General features: G+C 42.8%; 1 protein-coding gene across 1 annotated transcript in view; it reads left to right on the top strand.

Moving 5' to 3' along the window:
* Positions 1-7,762: 7,762 nt before the first annotated feature.
* The window catches only part of F9 (coagulation factor IX), a 45,060-nt gene continuing 33,972 nt past the window's right edge, over positions 7,763-18,850 (top strand). The window contains exons 1-2 of the mRNA XM_069943093.1: positions 7,763-7,886; positions 13,444-13,607. Of these exons, the coding sequence (XP_069799194.1) occupies positions 7,820-7,886; positions 13,444-13,607 (231 nt within the window). The 5' untranslated portion in view covers positions 7,763-7,819. The remainder of the gene's footprint in view (positions 7,887-13,443; positions 13,608-18,850) is intronic.

Genomic DNA, 18,850 nt, shown 5'->3' with positions numbered 1-18,850 from the left:
GTACCTTTGAACCTGGCTTGAGTTGTGTGTGGTTGATACAACACCATATTACTTCTCTTGTGGTTGCTTGCTTGTCTACTTGGCCAGGGATGTTATATGTTGTGACGCCAGTGCTAGTCCAGCACACAGATGTGATGTTGATACCTGTTTGTTTTCTATGGTAGTGTTTCCCAAATGGTCAGTAGCCTATTGGGTTGTTGCGGGTCCCTGGGGCTCTTGTCACAGCAGTCTTAATTGGCAACTGACCCACCCAGACTGTCGGTACTGCCAACCACAGAAGGGGGAAAAATAACCCAAGGTGTATGGTTGTGTGTATAGGTGGCGGTGCAGACAGAGAATTATAGAATCCCATTAGTAAAAAAATATAACAGCTTTACTGTAAGGCTTTTCAGTATAACAGTACACAGTTTACAGACAGTAATCTTGACACACAGGAGTGCTTGACCTTTGGTGCTTGGAGGAGGTGCTTGAGAGAAGTAAGAGAGGTAGTTGTAGTGGTGCTTGAAGAGTCGAAAGTAGAGTAGAGGAGTTTGCCAGAGGAGCCCCAACCGAGTGTAGCTATGTATTCTGCTGAAAATTTTAGTAGATATCTCTTCAGTAGTGAAGTGTTACTTGTACTTGTGTTTAGACTGTTTCTGACCACTTTCTGCCCCCTGGTATCGTAGAACCTGTCCCAGTAGGGTAGTACAAGCCCCAGCCATGGTTACCTGGGTGTAGCTAGGTGTCCAAGGTTTTCCAGTTACCTGCAATTTGCGATAGGATATGTAAGCCTTCTGTACTGGTTGCTTTGTCCTATCGAGGCTAGTTCCGCTATTGTTCACGATACTGCCCTGCTCTTTTTAGACGTGGGTCAGGGTGTTCCTTGGTAACTACTCTCTCTTGGTTGTGCTTAGCACTGCATAGTAGTAGTGGTAAAAGAACTGTTGGTCTCTAACTGCATATGTACACGTTGGTGACTAGACTCAGCTGTTTCACTTTCTTCCACATGGAGCTAACTCCTCCTACAGGGGGTGAGCATGTGTAGAGAGTCAGGATAGGTTGAAAGAAAGAGAGCACCTCCTATTTGTCAGCAATAAACACATGGTATAAAACAATATTAACCTATAACTTCCTGCAGCTGTGCATGTAAGTAAATGCAAATATAAGAAACACTGACACCTAGTGACGAAACCTTAGAATACCGCATTAACCACTTAACCTGAGAGAAAGCTTTAAGACAGGGTCAAAGAACACTAATAGTGGGACACCACACTGTAAACTGCCACATTCTATGCAAATGAGCCCCAACTAGTCCTTTTTGCAAGCAGTCACCATCCCCTGGACATGTCAGCGCTGTAAGCAAGCGCTATGTTACCATGCCATCAAGGAGAGGCGGCCTTACCTCACATCAGAGCATCTACAATGTCATTACAGCACACTTGCATAGCACAGCACGGATATGACCCGATGTACTGCGCTAGTGCGTGGTAATAACAATGTTGTTGCACAGACGTGAGGGAAGGCCCGCCTCTCCATGATGTCATGGTAACACAACACTTTGAATGACACCTAGAAGGGTGATTACAGTGCTGAGACGCCAAGATGACAGTGACTACGTGTGAAAGGGAATTACATAGAACTATACAGGATTATACCAGGCAGGGACAATAGGTATGTGCACATGTTTGGGAAGTGTGCTGGCTGATGCATCAGCCCATTACCCTAACATAGAAACATAGTAATATAGTAACATAGTTAATAAGGTTGAAACAAGACATGAGTCCATCAGGTCCAACCTAGGGAAACCCTACTGCAGACGTGTCAAACCCAGGCCCCCCAGCCACCCCAAAACCACAACTCCTACCATGCCCGGACAGCCAACGCTATACGTTATAAGCATTTTTTAACTGATTGGTTTCTTATAATCAGAAACGAGAATTGCATCAAATACAGATGGGCATAGAAGTCCCTTTTAGATCCCTTTAGAGTATAAGAGACTAAAAAAATTAGAAAATGGTGGGATAATAATACATCTTTTTATGTGCTTCTCAGCATCAAATGAATTTAACTCTAAATGCAAAAGTATTATACGATATGCTAGCCAACTTGGTAACCTTTAAAACTCCATGTTATTAATGGTTGCGCTGTATGCAGACATTACAACATTATAAATCTCTAGCTCGTAGCTCAGCTGCAAAATAGCCACCATTGAATAACCATTCATCCTTATCAGTGTAGGTACTTTCTATCTTCCTCCAAGAAACAATTCCTGTTTAAACCATTGTTTTATACAGCTCCCCTTGGTGTTATTATAGGAGATAAAGGGGAGATTTTGTGTTTTGTATTAAGGCTGTATTAGCTGACCCAATATGCGGGGTAAGCAAGTGCCAAACTACCAAGCTTATTACACGGCGCAATAATCATGCAAACAGGGCTGCATGGACATCATTATACATGTCCATGCAGGTCTTGCTTTATATAGAAAACAAAAAAGATGTATACCTACTCCTCCACACTCCCCAGTGTCTTTCTACCATGTCACTGAGTCCCCCATTAATCGCAGCCGCCGAGCCCGTCTCAGCAGTGACAGCCACTCAGCCAATCACTGACTGAGATGAGACATGGCAGGAGGACACGGGGGGGGGGGGAGGGAATGGAGGTGTAAGCATAATATCTTTATTATTTCCTATATGTCAATGCAGGAGTACAACTTAAGGCTATGTTCACACTACGTAAAAGTACTGCCTTTACTGCTATGGGATCCCGGCCGGAGCGTACACACATCGTATACGCTCCGGCCAGGATCCCATACGGCGCCGCAAAGAACTGACATGTCAGTTTTCTGCGGCCGCAATTCAGTGAATTGCGACCTCAGAAAGACCTGTCAGTTCACATACGTCTCCGGCCTCTTGCTTCATTGTGTGCTGTGTGAAGTTCTGATGGGGGCGCGCGCTGATGCGCTTGCATCAGAACACTGCGGCCGGAAAGATCATCCGGCCGGTACTTAAGTACTGGCCAAAATGATCTTTGGAGAGACTGGCCGTTCCGTGACGATCCTCGATCGCTGTCCTTATTAAACAGGGCGAAATCTGGCTGATTTGGCACATAATTGCTCTATGTAGTAGGGCCTTTAGTCTACCATGTTTTGTATCAGTCTACAGTACACTGTATTTAATTATATGGTCTTCAGCCGGGCCATCTGGCATTTTTGGCGAATTGTAACTTATGCACATTAGAAATAAACTACAAAAAAATTAACATCCTAGATACCTAATAGTCAAACTGAGATATAATGTGATAATATTTTGAACAGAGTCTGTTTTTATGCAACATTGGCAGTTTTATTGCCAGGTGCATAGACATAAAGATTTTTACCTGCTCCAACTCTGGAGCAGGCAATATAAAATGGTCCTTGAGAAAAACATGCAGAATCCAGATTTATGCCAGCCACCTGCAGTAATTGTGTAAGCAGCCGCCATGCTACTCCTCTTCAGGACGCAGCCCGGCAGCATCCTTTGTTAAGGGCTGATTCTGTATATTTCTACTGTGAACATGGATGAATTTTGCCCTGGCCTAGTTGATTGTATTCTGGTTAACAGCCGTGCATTAACATCCTAGATACCTAATAGTCAAACTGAGATATAATGTGATAATATTTTGAACAGAGTCTGTTTTTATGCAACATTGGCAGTTTTATTGCCAGGTGCATAGACATAAAGATTTTTACCTGCTCCAACTCTGGAGCAGGCAATATAAAATGGTCCTTGAGAAAACCATGCAGAATCCAGATTTATGCCAGCCACCTGCAGTAATTGTGTAAGCAGCCGCCATGCTACTCCTCTTCAGGACGCAGCCCGGCAGCATCCTTTGTTAAGGGCTGATTCTGTATATTTCTACTGTGAACATGGATGAATTTTGCCCTGGCCTAGTTGATTGTATTCTGGTTAACAGCCGTGCATTTTCTGTTTAAAAGGGATTGTTTAATCTGAATTAATCAGAAGAGTGTGTGTGTGTGTGTGTGTGTGTGTGTGTGAGAGAGAAAGATAGAGAGAGTGAGAGAGAGAGAGAGAGAGAGAGAGAGAGAGAGAGAGAGAGAGAGAGAGAGGGGTGTAGTCAAACACTGACATCATCTTTGTGAGGTAAAATCTGATCTTCAGAACATTCTACCATTTATTTCTATGGGTCTGTTTTTTCCCAGCCCTCTCCTCGTGAGCTACCAACAGGCCTGGCTGTCATATCTGTGACTGTGATTCTTTGGATCTGTAAATTCATATCTCTACAGCTGTGGCTGAGGCTAATTCCCTCACCTGTGCATTGCTGGGGAGACACCCTTCTCTAATGATGTCACCTGTGTGTAAGGCAGTCTTTCCTATCCTCTTCTTCTCCTGTACATCTGGCAAGGACGGGACCCTTGTGCATGCAATGTATCTGCCTGCCAAATTAGGCATCAAATGGTTCAAGCGTTCAGAAGTCTATAGAGGACAGACGGACATATATTAAAAAAAAAGTCCAGTCCCAAGTGAGTGCAGTGTGTTGGCGGCAGTCACATCGGTGCCTATTGAACTGAATTTTTGTGACTGACATTTATATGCCAGACAGCTGCAGAAGGAAGAACATTAAAGGTGACTGTGGTTCTTGATTAATGAAACTGTTGGCTGTGCAGATGCTGAGGTACTTCAGTTGAATTTGCCAATCTTTTCTGAAGGCTTCGGGTTTAGTATATAAAACAAGTATATAAAATGAATATATATATATATATATATATATATATATATATATATATCTTCCTTTTATTTTTCAGAACCATAAACCCAGCCCTGAGGCTATCTATCGTCTTAAAAACCTAACACTCTATAGTTTTCCTGTATATTACCAAACCACAGTGGAGGCTGTGAACTGCAGCCAACTATATCTACATCCAGCCAACTGCATATCACACAGCTGATCTCAGTTAATGACTGTTATATACTCCATCACATTTTTATATAGCAGGGTTTGAATTAATGGAACAATTGCATTCTGCCAACATCAATGCCATTTTTTTTCAAATTTTATTAATTGGATTAATCCAATGGATAACAGATAAAACCCCTTTAGCTCTTTTGTAGCTCACAGTGCTTCCGTACTGTGTCCTGATAGTGGCCAGCATTAGGAAATAGTGTAAATATGTGCACAAAGGGGCAGATTTATTAACTGCTCCCCGTGTGTATGTCATAGAAAAAGCACAAATTTTTGCCCAAACCACACGGCCCCTGCATATACCCCACTTGCCTGATTGGCGGGCATCGAGGGGTGCACACCTAATTTATCAGGTGTGGACCGTAGCAGAAATCGACACCTGCTCTGGAGCAGGTGTCAATTTCTGCGTCCGCCAATTGGCTGCCACAGGTCCGGCAAAATTTACTAAGAGGCGTGCAACACCTTATTATTGCTTTGAACAGCTAGGATGTACACTAATAAGAACCCTGTGTGGTTAGACAGAGTGGGACAAAATAACATAATTTCTAAAGATCTAAGTACATGTTGTACATGGTTACCTGCAAGTGTACAACACATAAAACCACAGTTCCAGTCTCCTAATGGATGGACCAAACTGAGCCAGATAGTCTACAACTTATAATACTAGAGTCCTCACCTGTTTATAGGAAATCTCTGTTAAAAATTAAACCAGATCTCTCTGGGAAAACTCACATCCCCCATTAACAGAACATCAAACAAGGACAGCAGATAAAGAAGCGTATCATTCTATGCAATGATACAACATATGAACACATAAAATGTTTACATGTAACAGGGCCATTTACTAGAGTGTATATACACAATGGAGAATTGTCATTTGTCTTATTAAGCATATTGCATTTGTTGAGCAGTTGTAAAAATAACCTTGTAACGCTATTAGGTCAAAACGATTTCCTAGGACCCATTGCTCAGAGTAGGGTAGTACGGGTATCTTCACTTGTACTGTATCGCAGTGGATTTCACACTGCGAGTTCCACAGCAAAATCTGCTGCAATACTCTGTCGTGTCATTTCCTATGGCTCAACACTCTCACAGCGTATTTTCATTCCACTGCGAGAATGTAGCCCCCACCAATGTAACCCACCATACATTAGCTGTGTACGCTGCTGCCTGCTTCTCCAATCAGTGACTGTGGCGGGACAGTGCACAGATTGGCTGAGCGGGATGCCAGGGAGCCGGGAGCCTGAGAAGCAGGCGGCAGCACGGACAGGAAATATATTAGCCATCAGCTGGTGGGTTAAGTGGACAGGGGCTATATTCTCATTCGGCTGCGAGAATGTTGAGCCATAGGGAATAACACTACACATATAGCAATGGATTTATCTGCTGCGATAAGGTACATGTGAAGCTACCCTCATACAGTAAACACTGCAAGGATCTATTAAAACACTACTTGTACACTGGTCTTAAATAAATCCCCAATTACCCTACAGGATTTACTGGAAGGTGCAGACCTCTTAATAAACCCAGCGGGCCCTGCATTTGTCATAGAGCTCCAGAGTATAGATTTTTGCCATGGTTTGTGCCTTAAGTTAAGCAATGATAAATTAGGCACAGGAGGAAGCCACGCCTCCTCCTCACCTTGCTGTGCCCCCCTGCCCACTTATCAGGGGCTTATGGCTGGTGTACATGACAGAAAAGGCAAGAATCTGGACCCTTTGCATAGCGTACGTCAGGGGTTCATCTTCTATAAATCTGCCCTAAAGTATTCTCAATCTAAGGTCTGGGATGTATGGTGGATGGCCAAGGCCGGATAGAGTTGTGGCAAACGTACGTAAAGCTCACTCCTTCTTGGTCTATACACATTTTTCCCTCCTTTACTCCTCCAAAGAATTTTTTTTTCATAGTCTGAACTCTATATGTGCCAAGATAACTATATCATATACAGCCCCCAAAATAATACCATTATATAGCGCCTAAATAATATTCAATATACAACTAATACTCAATTGGGGGGTGGCATTTAACTTTGATGGCTCACTTACAGAATAGTCTGGCACCCAGCACCCCCAACTACTAGCTCTTCTACACAGCTACACCAGATAATTGCAGCTCAGCTACCATTGACTTCAACGTAAGCTGTGGTGTTGCAACCCAGCGCCAACAAGATACAATGTATGGAGCTAACTACTACTTCCTTGCCGAAAAGCTGCAATGTGCCATCACCCCACCAATCAGACATAAGGTTATACTGATATATAAAGCCCAAACAATACTGCAATTTATTCACAAATAAAAATGTCAAGTACTGTTAAAAAATACAGTTGTTTTTTTTGTTTTTGTTTTTTTGTTTTTTTGTTTTTTTTTTAGGGGGGGAGGCACCTAGTATGAATTTCTTAGTTGTTCACTCATTACACCAAGTTTTGTAACAGAACTGATAGAGAAACATTTCAAAGTAATTACAAATAAACTTATAGCAAACACCATATAATGTGTTATAACAGGTAGGAGCTTTATAACTGGTGAGTATATTTAGAGCAATATAAAACAATGTTATAAAACAGTTCATAGCATTTCTGACACCTCCGTATTCATTGAAATGATGAATAGTGATGTTCCTGTTTGCCACATTAATACAGTATTTTCTTCGCTCCTAATGCACCATTACCTGTCTAGCGTGTCCCTGATAATACACGGACAGCGAAGCTGATGTGCTCTTTGTAATCAGGTTTCACCTTAAAAACTCAAATTTCAGCTGAAAAAAGTAAACAGAGAGAGAGAGAGAGAGAGAGAGAGAGAAAAAAAAAGCGTGGACTTCGGAACCATTGATCCTGTGCTAGCTCCGGACTCATCTGCCAGTAAGGTTTTACAGAGTAAGAAGATGGCATCTATTCCAAGCCTTCTCATTCTTTTTCTTTCGGGTTATTTCTGCAAGGCGGAAAGAACAGGTTGGTTGCCTTTAATTATATCTCAAAATATCTTTTTTCCATGATCAAACAAATGTCTTGAAATGATAATGTCTGGATAAAGTATGTTATGATCTAGTAGAGACTTAAGTAGTATAATGGTTTAATATGGTCAAATTCCAATAAATATTTAATTCTAGGAAAGCAGAGTTTTCCATTTTCACATAATGTTCTGTGCTAAAATAAGAACAAGTCGATCTAACCTTGCTGTAAGCACCCATCATAGTTAGAGATATGTGTGAGACTATGCTGGTGTTTGTGCGTGGCTTAGAGGAGAATAGATATAACAGTCAACAATATGGTACAATAGTAGTCCTTAAAGGGGCTGACCAGACCCACAAAACTCCACAGTAAGGGTTGGGGGTTAGCAAAAGAAAATGTAAATAAGTGATTCAATCGCCCCAGACTCTTGCTGCACCCATTCCAATGGTGCCTGATTTCAACTGAGCATCATTTCCTGCTTTCAGCTTTACACACAGGAAGCGCTGCTAAGCCAATCATTGTCCCAGGTGGGTAAGCTCTGTGGCCAGTGATTGGTTGAGCAGGTACTTCCTGTGTGCTGGACAAAAGTAGAAAGTGCTGCAGGGGTAGGCACCTTCAAGACAGACAGTGGGAGATTAGGGAATTTAAGTATATTTAGTTTTTTGTTGTTGTTTTTTCAACTTTTTAGTCAGCACCCTTACTCTGAAATTTTGTGGAATCATAAAACCCTTTTAGCTACAGTATAACTATATTTTGGCCAAAACATTATTTAAAGGGGTTATCCAACGTTAGAAAAACATGGCCACTTTCTTCCAGAGATAACAGGACTCGTCTCCAGTTCAGGTGTGGTTTGTAAATAAACTTTCTCCACTTCAATGGAACTGAGTAATGCTAAGTTTACACAGAACGATTATCGGGGGAATTTTCGCAATAACGATAGCATTGAGAGATGATTGTTCAGTGTAAAAGCAGCAAACGATCAAGCGATTAGCTAAAAATCGTTCATTTTGATCTTTGAACATGTTAATAAATCGTTGTTAATCGTTCGCAAAAAATTTGCAGATCATTCCGTGTAAACAGTCGTTCACTGATTTTACCTATGTGTGAGATAGGCTTAAGCGATCGCAAAACAATCGCAACACGAATTTTCTGTACAATGTTTCGTTCCATCTGAACGCTGATCGTTATAAAAAAAAATCGTTACTTCAAAATCGTTAATCGTACGATCGGGCGAATTATTGCTCCGTGTAAACGTAGCATAAGGGTCCATTTACACAGAGATTATCTGCCAAAGATTTGAAGCCAAAACCAGAAACAGACTATAAACAGAGATCAGGTCATAAAGGAAAGACTGAGATTTCTCCTCTTTTCCAATCCTTGTCTGGCTTTGGCTTCAAATCTTTGACAGATAATCTGTCAGATAATCTTTCTGTGTAAATGGGCCATCACAGAACCCCACCCAAACTGGAGGCAAGACTGTTGCTGTCTCTGGAAGAAAGTGGATGTTTTTATAATGCTGGATAACCCCTTTAACAAATAACAATAAAATAAATTAGAAGAATTTACGATTTTAACCAGAATAATATAGGAGGGAATTTACCAAACTCTGTGGGTAGGAAAAAAAAAGGAACTAGGGAGTGATAAAATATAATCAGGTGAAGCAGGTACCATGAGTAACCAGTCCAGTTGCTGTTGACCAATGAGAAAAGAAATTGGTTGTTTGCTATGGGCAACTGTTCCACCTTTTCTACGCAGTTTTCATACATCTTCATAATCCCTTTAACATTTCAGTGTACGGATAAAGGGAATAACAACCTGTTAAATATATGGTCAAATAGACAATAACGAGAACATAGAAATGTGTTAATTTGTCTACAGAGGAGCAGACATAGTTGATGTTCTAAGGTTTCTAACAATCTCTTTAAGAAATGTATCCTGTGAATGGTAAATGGTACACCAATAAAAAGTAATATAAGAAAAACAATACCAAAATACTAGTAAAGCTAGTTACAACACCCCAAAAAAGTCTATGGTTTTTACTCCCAAATTTGCTTCATCCTGAAAGGGTTAAATGCAATTATCCTTACGAATAGTAGACTGCAGAGATAGATGAATAGGCAAAAATGAGACTTCCCTGTTTGTGGAACAGTAAAGAAACCAAAAACAAGATGTTCTGTTTGTTGTGGGCGGATTGTCGGACGTACTGACCAACACAGAGCTCTTTGGTTTCAGGGGTCATCTATTTTGGTTGTAGGTTATATGGGAACTGACAGGAGCGACTGAACGCGTAACCTGAGTTATTATTTCAGAACAAGTGAAATAATTGCATTCAGTGTTGGCAAGTGTCTCTTCTACATAATCTCTAGCTGGCCCCGGAGAGCACATTGTGTATGCATGGTGTGTGCAGGTGACTGGCAATGACTTTATAGAGATGTCTTAACAACAGCCAGATTTTCCAGTCACAGTAACCAGACTGGATTATTATTATTATTTAAATGGGACAGTTCAAAGCATCTGGCACATCAATTGGGACGCCAGATCGCCGGACAAGCCAGATGGCAGAACACCGCTTGCAGCCCACTACTGAGTAAGAGAGTAAGGGTAAAGGTGTGTTTACACAGACAGATTTATCTGACAGCTTTCGGAAGCCAAAGCCAGGAATGGCTGTTTATAGTCAGATAACTCTCTATGTGTAAAAACGCACTATTAGGGCCAAAACCAGGAACAGACTATAAACAGAGATCAGGTCATGAAGGAAAGACTGAGATTTCTCCTCTTTTCAAATCCATTCCTGGCTTTGTTTTCACCGATTGCAACCAAAGATCTGTACATGTAAACACACTATTAGGGTCCATTTACACAGAAAGATTATCAGACAGATTATCTGCCAAAAATTTGAAGCCAAAGCCAGAAATGGATTTGAAAAGAGGAAAAATCTCAGGCTTTCCTTTATTACCTGATTTCTGTTTATAGTCTGTTTCTGGGTTTGGCTTCAAATCTTTGTCAGATAATCTGTCAGATAATCTTTCTGTGTAAATGGACCCTTATGCTGGGTTTACATGAAACGATAATTGGCCCGATCGTACGATTAACGATGTCGGAGTAACAATTTTTTTTCATAACAATCAGCGTTTAGACGGTACGATATATCGTACGGAAAAATCGTTTTGCGATCGTTTTAAAATCACGCGCCCGCAGCCCGGCCCCCTGGTCAACCGCAGCGCCCTGCGCTGCTCGATCGCCACCCCCGCCGCTTCGATTGCCCCCCCCCCCGCCGCCGCCGAAATTGAAATTCCCGGCTCCCCTCTTCAGCCAATCAGTGCTGCCGTGCATTGATTGGCTGAAGAGGGGAGCCGGGAATTTCAGACGGCTCCTCTTCAGTCAATCAGTGCTGAAGAGGAGCACTGATTGGCTGAAGAGGAGCACTGATTGGCTGAAGAGGAGCACTGATTGGCTGAAGAGCCGTTTGAAATTCCCGGCTCACCTCTTCAGCCAATCAATGCACTGAAGAGGGGAGCCGGGGATTTCGAAGACCTTCTACGTGGAGCAGGTAACGTATGCTCATGGCCAGGGTGGTGGGGGCAATCACAGCGGCGGCGGGGGTGGCGATCGGAGCGGCGGAGGCGATCAGGGCGGCGGGGGTGGCGATCGGAGCGGCGGGGGTGGCAATCGGGGCGGCGGGGGTGGCAATCGAGCCGGCGCAGGGGGCTGCGGATGAGCGGGGGGCCGGGCTGTGGATGAGCGGGGGGCTGGGCTGCGGGCGGCGGACGGGCAGACTTTCGCGCTAGGACTGTTTACACACGACGAACGACGATTTAAGAACAAGATAAAAGATCAAAAATGAACGATTTCTCACTCGTCGTTCGATCGTTCGCTGCGTTTACATGTACAATTATCATTTGATTCGATCGTTATCACGCAAATTTGAACGATAATCGTTCCGTGTAAACCCAGCATTAGTCACTGCCACACAGCTCCTGTCTGACTTTGCTCTACAGTCTATGTGGACCTTAATTGCCTTGTCCAGACTTAGGTCCAATTCACGGGCCGAGCAGGGCGCGATTAACAATGAAAACGAGCGCTGATCTGCTAGATCGGTGCTCGTTACTGGGCCTATTCCATGGCCCGACAATCGTTAGCGAGGGCTTCAGGGACATCGTTTCCGATGTCCTTGCAGCCCTTGTTTCATATATTATCTGTCCAGGCGCAGGTCTTCTCCTTCTCCCGGTCCCGCGCCGCAGCAACAGCTTCGGAGCGACCTGACTGATTTGAAAAAACGCTCAGCCAATCACTGGCCACGGTGGTCCTGGCCAGTGATTGGCTGAGCGGTCTGTCAGCTCAGACAGGCCGCTCCAAAGCTGATGCTGCCGCGCGGGCCCGGGAGGAGAAGACCTGAAGCCTGGACAGGTAATGTATGATGTTTGTGAAATCGTTGGTGCCCTAGCACCCGCTATTCCACGTAGCGATGCGCGGGTGACGACCGATGATTTTAGGTTTGAACCCAAATGAAGGATCAGCCGATGACACGATCATCGGATGATCGTTCTCTCTATTCCACGGATTGATAATTGGCCGAATCGGGCCGATTATCACTCCGTGGAATAGGCCCCTTAGGGTCCATTTACACAGAATGATTATCGGACAGATTATGTGCCAAAAATTTTAAGCCAAAGCCAGGAACAGACTATAAACAGAGGTCAGGTAATAAAGAAAAGCCTGAGATTTCCCCTCTTTTCAAATCCATTCCTGGCTTTGGCTTAAAATCTTTGGCAGATAATCTGTCAGATAACCTTTCTGTGTAAATGGACCCTTAGAAAAACAAAAACAACACCTCTCCTGTCCTCAATTTGGATGTGGTTTTGCAGCTATGTGTGGTTAATGGAGCGGAATTGTAATAACACAACATGAGGACATGGGCAGTGCTGTTTTTTCAATTAAGTAGCTGTGCTTTTTCTAATTCTAGATAATCCCTTTAAAACTAGATAATCCCTTTATCGGTGGGTTCACACAACAGATCTTAGGGCCTCTTAGGGCCCCATTACACCAACAGGTACCTGGCATATTTTTGCAGCCAAAGCAAGAAATAGACTATAAACAAAAAACAGGTCACAAAGGAAAGACTGGGATCTATCCTCATTTCAAATCCATTTTTAGAGATCATATAATGTAACCAAAATCTATGTGAAATGAAGGATACCACTAAAGAGAGTGACATGGTGCAGCTGCACCCATGTCCTGAAGTATTGTTATTATCATTATTATTATTATTATTATTTTAAAGAGAAAAAAAATCTATCTTTAGATCAGTCCAAATGTTTAGTCTAAAATGAATCTTATTTGGAGATGACTTTTGGGACAGTGTGTTACCTCTAGACCCTGTATCTTATGAGGTCATTTACAAATAACCTATTACCTCTTACGATCATATGTCCTGTGTGTACAATGACAATAACACATATTACAATGGGATTGGAGTGGACACTATGCTCAGCCTCTGTATAAATGGAGGGGAGTCCTTCCATCAGATATAACATATGTGTAAATGCTTCCTTCTCAGTGTTCCTGTCTGATAAATCTGCAAGCAGCGTTCTGGTGAGACACAAGAGATATAACGCTGGTCGCTTGGAAGAATTCGTTGCAGGCAATCTGGAACGAGAATGCATAGAGGAAAAGTGCTCCTATGAAGAAGCCAGAGAAGTCTTTGAGAATGATGACAAAACTGTAAGAACGATAGTGGTCATTATCAATACAATGAATGCAGTCTGATTGCAGAAAAATACAGCTATGGACTTTGGGTTTGGGCATGAATACGTGTTGGCCAGCTGAGGCAGCTGAGGAAATCTACTATTAGCTCTTACTGCTAACATTATAATCCAGGCGCTTAAATGTCAAGGTTTCACTTGCTGCCAAAATCATATCCGATTCATTTATGCAAATTCCTAGCTTTAAATGTGACATATTTCTCATTTCCATGAGGCCAGGGTGCCAACTGGCCATACGGAAAGGCAGAGGAGAGCAAAAATTTTTTGTTTACTGCAAGATATGGGCAAGTGGAAAATGTGTAATGATGTCCATTTATGAAATATACATAATATAATCTATTACATTCCCCTGCAGTCAGTGCACTGAATGGTCCTGACAGTGTGCCTCTATTTGCATTTATTTTGTCAGGGTGGTAGAAAAGCACAATGTATTCTATCCTTTTAAAGAAGCAGTTCACAATTTTATTTTATTGATCGAATACCCCCACCCCGGTAGGTGCTGACACATATACTCACCACAGGTGATCGGTGTCCCGCGGTGCATGCTGACATCATCCGCTCTTGTGACCCCTCTTCTGTCTCCTGCGATTGAATGGCGGAATCATGCTCTACAATGCATTCTCTATGGGACAGCGTGACATCCGGCATTCAATCACAGGAGACAGAAGAGTGGATGACGTGAGTGCGCCAGATTTGAACGGTGCCGTGGGACCAGAATGAAGCCGCTTTGGGACACTGATCACCTGTGGTGAATATATACGTGCCAGGGCCTAGCGGGTGGCAATAAAAAATTTTCGTGAACTGCTTCTTAATAGGTATAAATTGTCATACAAAGTGCAATAAGTAAGCATTTCTCATCCCAGCCCACACTCCTACCAGAATTTGCTCCATTCCTTGCAATGTGGGTGAATAATAGGAATACTGGTTCTCCCAAACATGCTTCTCAAACTAGCAGCAACCCATGAGTAACAAACTGGCTACTGGGTACTAGTGTTGTGTAGCGTTGCGTGGACCTGTCAAACTGTTTGGGTTTGGAAACGTTCTCCAAACCTTAACCTATAGCATTTAATTCCCCATGGCTGCAGAGGTTGGATGCTGCCCAAGGGCTGCCAGGAAAACATGGGTAGAGCCTATGGTTGCAAAGGCTTCCTAGGGTGACATCTAACTTCTGCAGATACAGGAATTCATATGCCGAGGGTTCGGGTTCAGAGAACGTGTTGAGCTAACTTGACGAATGTTCTGGTTAGGCTGAACCTGACCATTTGGCATTTGATTTCCAGTGCGTGGAAAAGTTGAGTGCAGCCTTAAAGATTTATAATATACCTTGCTAGCCAAATCAATTTCCTTACCACACTTTCCCTGGTCTCGCTGCCCACCGGAAGTGGCTCACTTCCGGGTTCGGTCAGGACCATCTTACAGCCCCGGGCAACATCTTGGGTCGGGACGTAGGACCGACTATGTCACGATCCTGGGCGTTCCTTTGAGCTTCCAGGCACTAAGCTCTGCTATTGGTTACCCTGCTTCTACAGCAATGTCACTACTATTAGAACTGCAAGTCTCAGCGCACCCGATGGCCATACACTGGACTGACATGTGTATGGCCATCAGGTCCACTGGGACTTGCAGTACTAATAATACTGACATTGCTGTACATAGAGCGGCAGGGTAAAGCAGGTCATACACTGGACTGACAGGAAAAGTGGGGTAAGGAGCTTGAATTAGCTAGCAAAGTATATTATGAGTCTATATAACTTTTCATGTGGGGCGGGAATTGGGGAAAACCCAAGGCTGCCATGGATACAGCATATGGCCATGTTCACATGGCATCAGACACCGGTTATTACGTGACCTGGTCGGGTCACGGAACGGCCAGTGTCAGAGAAGATCATCCCAGACGGTACTGCAGTACTGGCCGAATGATCTTCACTGCTGTTGAATTCGTATGCGGGCGCATCAGTATTCAATTTCCCAGAATCACGTATAAAATCTAACTTTTATTAGATATGCATTAAAAGTAAAAAATGTATTAAAACAAGTGTTCTACACATATGAAATCGGCACTTCACAACAGATCTAGGGTGTTGACCCTCTGATAGACTGGTATACTTAGGGATAGATTAGCCCAGTTGTATAAAGATAAACCCAGACTTCAGAAAAAATTGCGATAAACAAGTATCTCTGTCTCAATCCAAGTCTCTACGCGTTTCACCCAGATATATCCCTGGGATCATCAGGAGACCTTCACAAAACACAATGGTTACTGTTTAGAGATTACATAGAATTGTTGTGTTTAAATAAATAGAAAAATCAAATGAATATAGAAAAGGGTAGGAGACAAGTGGGGGTATATATAGTGTGTATACTCTGTGTGTGCGTCGGGTGTTCACCCCGGCCCGGCCTCCGATAAGCACTTGGAGCGACAGGTCAGGATAACCCCAAGACACAGACAAACCACACACAATCAGGAGTACACTTTTATGGCTGCAGTCTTACACGTCAGAAACTGTATGTATGACCAATAGGGATAGCAATGACCCTCAGAGACAGTCCTTGGGGGTTCAAGTTAGATACCAGTATCCTATGATGTCACAAGCCACATGCAAATATGATAACATACATAACCTCTACGATAATCTATGGCAACCATGCATATACTAGCTATGTCATACAGCAGGTACAATCACAGAAACTGGCAAGTGCATGAAGCATATATACTGACAGTGTTTGCCAAGACAGCCATCATGATAAAAAGTCACAGTGCAGATATGGTGCACTCATCCCCACAGGGATTACTTACTACTCCCAGCGTGTCCAGGATGGTACCCAGCACCAGAATCACCATCCTGGGCACGCTGAGGGTAGTGAGCAATCCCTGTGGGGATGAGTGCACCATGTCTGCACTGTGACTTATCATGATGGCTGTCTTGGCAAACACTGTCAGTATATATGATTCATGCACTTGCCAGTTTCTGTGATTGTACCTGCTGTATGAGACACTTTTCATCTTCCAGGATTGGATGTTCCTCTAGTACTCGGCAGACATAGCTAGTATATGCATGGTTGCCATAGATTATCGTAGAGGTTATGTATGTTATCATATTTGCATGTGGCTTGTGACATCATAGGATACTGGTATCTAACCTGAACCCCAAAGGACTATCTCTGAGGGTCATTGCTATCCCTATTGGTCATACATACAGTTCCTGACGTGTAATAGTGCAGCCATAAAAGTGTACTCCTGATTGTGTGTGGTTTGTCTGTGTCTTGGGGTTATCCTGACCTGTCGCTCCAAATGCTTATCGGAGGCCGGGCCGGGGTGAACACCCGACGCACACACAGAGTATACACACTATATATACCTCCACTTGTCTCCTACCCTTTTCTATATTCATCTGATTTTTCTATTTATTTAAACACAACAATTCTATATAATCTCTAAACAGTAACCACTGTGTTTTGTGAAGGTCTCCCGATGATCCCAGGGACATATCTGGATGAAACGCGTAGAGACTTGGATTGAGACAGAGATACCTGTTTATCACAATTTTTTTCTGAAGTCTGGGTTTATCTTTATACATCTGGGCTAATCTATCCCTAAGTATACCAGTCTATCAGAGGGTCAACACCCTAGATCTGTTGTGAAGTGCCGATTTCATATGTGTAGAACACTTGTTTTAATACATTTTTTACTTTTAATGCATATCTAATAAAAGTTAGATTTTATACGTGATTCTGGGAAATTAAATATAATTTACACGTATTTGGACCGTGGTTATTGCACGCCCATACGAGGTGGTGCATCTGTGATTTCGCATCAGTATTCACCCGCATCCGAATTCTACGCTGCACACAGAGGAGCGGTCTGTATAGCTGAGTGTGAGTGCGGGCACATTATAGCAGCAGTGTGTATAGCAGAGTGTGAGTGCAGGCACATTATAGCAGGAATGGAGAGAATGGGAAATACAAGGACTGATGGAGACTGCAGGGAGCATAAAGGAATGAGCAAGGTATATGTGGGCACATACATGCAGCACTCTCTGTCCGGGGAGAGAGGGGTTACAGCTATGGAGAGATTACCTTCTCTGATGCAAGCCCCAGCATGAAGTGGATTTGCTATAATTTGGAAGGTGAGGGAGACTTCCTGGGTCAGAGTATATTGCTGTAGACTATGCTGTGCAGACCATGCCCCTCCCCCACTCCCCCTCCCACACAAAGCAATGCTCTTAAACCAAGTTACAATTTTGAAAAACTGTGAGCTCTTCTTGCAAAACGCTCTCAATCCAAGTTACTCTTAATCCAAGGTACCACTGTATATAAAAACATTTTAAAAATGGGGTTTATCTTAATTAGACAACCAAGCCCTGAAGATGTCAGCTAGACTAATAAATATGCATCTATAAATTAAATCTGGTGCTGGGTAAACTTATTTAGATGTCTGAAAAGCAATGGTCAATACTGTGTCCCATCTTCCAGGCTCCTATCTGTTTTGGTGCTAATTGCTGTAGTTTTTCTTCATTTCTGTGGTCAATTAAGCCTTGGGTGTAATTCTCTGTAAAGGCGATCTAATGAAGACTGCTGCGTCAAAGCTAATAAAAATGTTCTTTTACATCTGAAACAAAAGCGACAGGACACAAGAGGATCACATTAGTACTCGGTATAAATAGTTTACTTATGCGGCACATTTATTCTCTTATGTAATATACAAATGGATGTACAATACAATTTTCTGCCAGATCCTTTTCATTTGTTTATTATTATGAGAAATGATGTTCTTCATTTAAAGGGGGAGCAGCCTTTTAGGCATTCTGTTCTCATTACATGTCTGCAATTGTGCACTAATAATCAGCAATGAGCAATCTCATCCATAAAGGTACCCATCCACCTTCAATAGCTACTGGCTAAGGCACCATTCATACTGTACGTCCGTGTTAGTTTTTATTGTCAGGAAATCCTAATCAGAAAACTTTAAAAGGCATCAGAAAAGCATCAGGATTTCCTTACAGTAATCCGTTTTTACCTTCAGGAAACCATCAGGAAAAGCCTTCACGATTTCCTGATGAGAAAAAAAAAGAAGTGTTCTCAATATAAAGACGCGGTTCGGGGGGGGGGGCATTAGGCTTCTGGCATGGGATTGGGGGTCGTGTGGTTGCTGAGGTTGGGGAACAGCTGCAGCAGGAGGCCAGAGGAGACAACTGGTGAGGT

Source organism: Dendropsophus ebraccatus, chromosome 10 (genome assembly GCF_027789765.1).
Source record: "Dendropsophus ebraccatus isolate aDenEbr1 chromosome 10, aDenEbr1.pat, whole genome shotgun sequence".
Classification (NCBI taxonomy): Eukaryota; Metazoa; Chordata; class Amphibia; order Anura; family Hylidae; genus Dendropsophus; species Dendropsophus ebraccatus.
The sequence above is the reverse complement of the archived record's forward strand: the minus strand, read 5'-3'. Positions and strand labels throughout refer to the sequence as shown.